The sequence below is a fragment of the Aethalodelphis obliquidens genome, unplaced genomic scaffold (assembly GCF_003676395.1).
Source record: "Aethalodelphis obliquidens isolate GAN/ISIS:26980383/991018 unplaced genomic scaffold, ASM367639v1 scaffold5099, whole genome shotgun sequence".
Classification (NCBI taxonomy): domain Eukaryota; kingdom Metazoa; phylum Chordata; class Mammalia; order Artiodactyla; family Delphinidae; genus Aethalodelphis; species Aethalodelphis obliquidens.
The window spans coordinates 1-1,075 of NW_020843001.1; the positions used below are offsets into that span (position 1 = coordinate 1).

A 1,075-nucleotide genomic window follows, 5' to 3' on the forward strand; every position below is an offset into this window, starting at 1 on the left:
CGCAGACTCCCTCACTCTCTTCAGGAGGTCTGATCGTCTCCAGTGGTTTGTCTTAAAAACTGCTTTCCAAGGTACGATGTAGCCATGCTGGTTAAATTCTTCCTGCTGCCCACTTTGCACCTGATGTAGCCATACAAGTTGGCCCCTTGCAGCACCACACCCATGATAACCACCGCCAACCACTTCACTCTGAAGGAGAAGAGGGCACTAAAGGCAAATATCACCCACAGCACCGGACAGGCAATGAGTCCTAACCAGAAGATTCTTGATTCAGCCTCTGAAACAGTTTTACTGTCTTGAGGAGAGGCCTTCCTGGACTCAAAGACCCAATGGCTTTTTCCATCTTCATCAATATGATTCCACCAGCGCAGGCCAACCATTAGTCTACCTGTGACATTCTTGACTGCCCAAAAGTCACATGACAACAACAAGATAATTGTCACCATACAGGCAATAAAGCTGCTGCTGAACAATTCACAGAGAAGATAGACTATAATTGCACTGACTCGAAAGAATAAATGGAAAAATGATGCCACTGGGTGTCTGATTTTAGATTTTTTTGATCTACCAGTTGTCTCCTCTTCTGCATCAAACAGTGAGACATCTTCAATGTCATCATTACTGTCCTGCTGCAACATGGCGGCCCACCGAGACTTCTTTTTTAAACTGATCTTCTCTTATCCAAAATAGTACCACTAACCCCAGCATTGCTTTCAGCATATGTTATACTATTATCTTACTTATTTGTCTTCATAGTAGTAGTGAACTGACCATATACATATATATATATACACATGTGTATATATACATACACACATAATACTATATATACTATGTATGCACATGAACACATGTACAACTCTTACACAGTAATCACCTTGCCAGACTGTGATCAAATTTTCAGATTGTCAAAAGCAGATAAAAATAGTTGTGTCGGTTCTGAGATAGCTGTTCTTAGAAAGACCTGCTTGAAAGGTTGGCCATTGGCTGGCATCTGGAAACTTGGTTTTCAGGAGGGTTCCCACAATTTCCTAATTAGATTAGAGTGGCTCATTGTGTCTAAACATTTTATGCA

The 1,075-nt window shown here is 41.3% G+C and overlaps 1 protein-coding gene across 1 annotated transcript; it reads right to left on the reverse strand.

The window, feature by feature from the left end:
- Positions 1-6: 6 nt before the first annotated feature.
- On the reverse strand, positions 7-647 carry LOC113617273 (Golgi apparatus membrane protein TVP23 homolog B). The gene has a single exon (XM_027100499.1). It carries the CDS (start codon positions 636-638, stop codon positions 21-23), a length of 618 nt encoding a protein of 205 aa, XP_026956300.1. The 5' UTR covers positions 639-647; the 3' UTR covers positions 7-20.
- Positions 648-1,075: the final 428 nt, after the last annotated feature.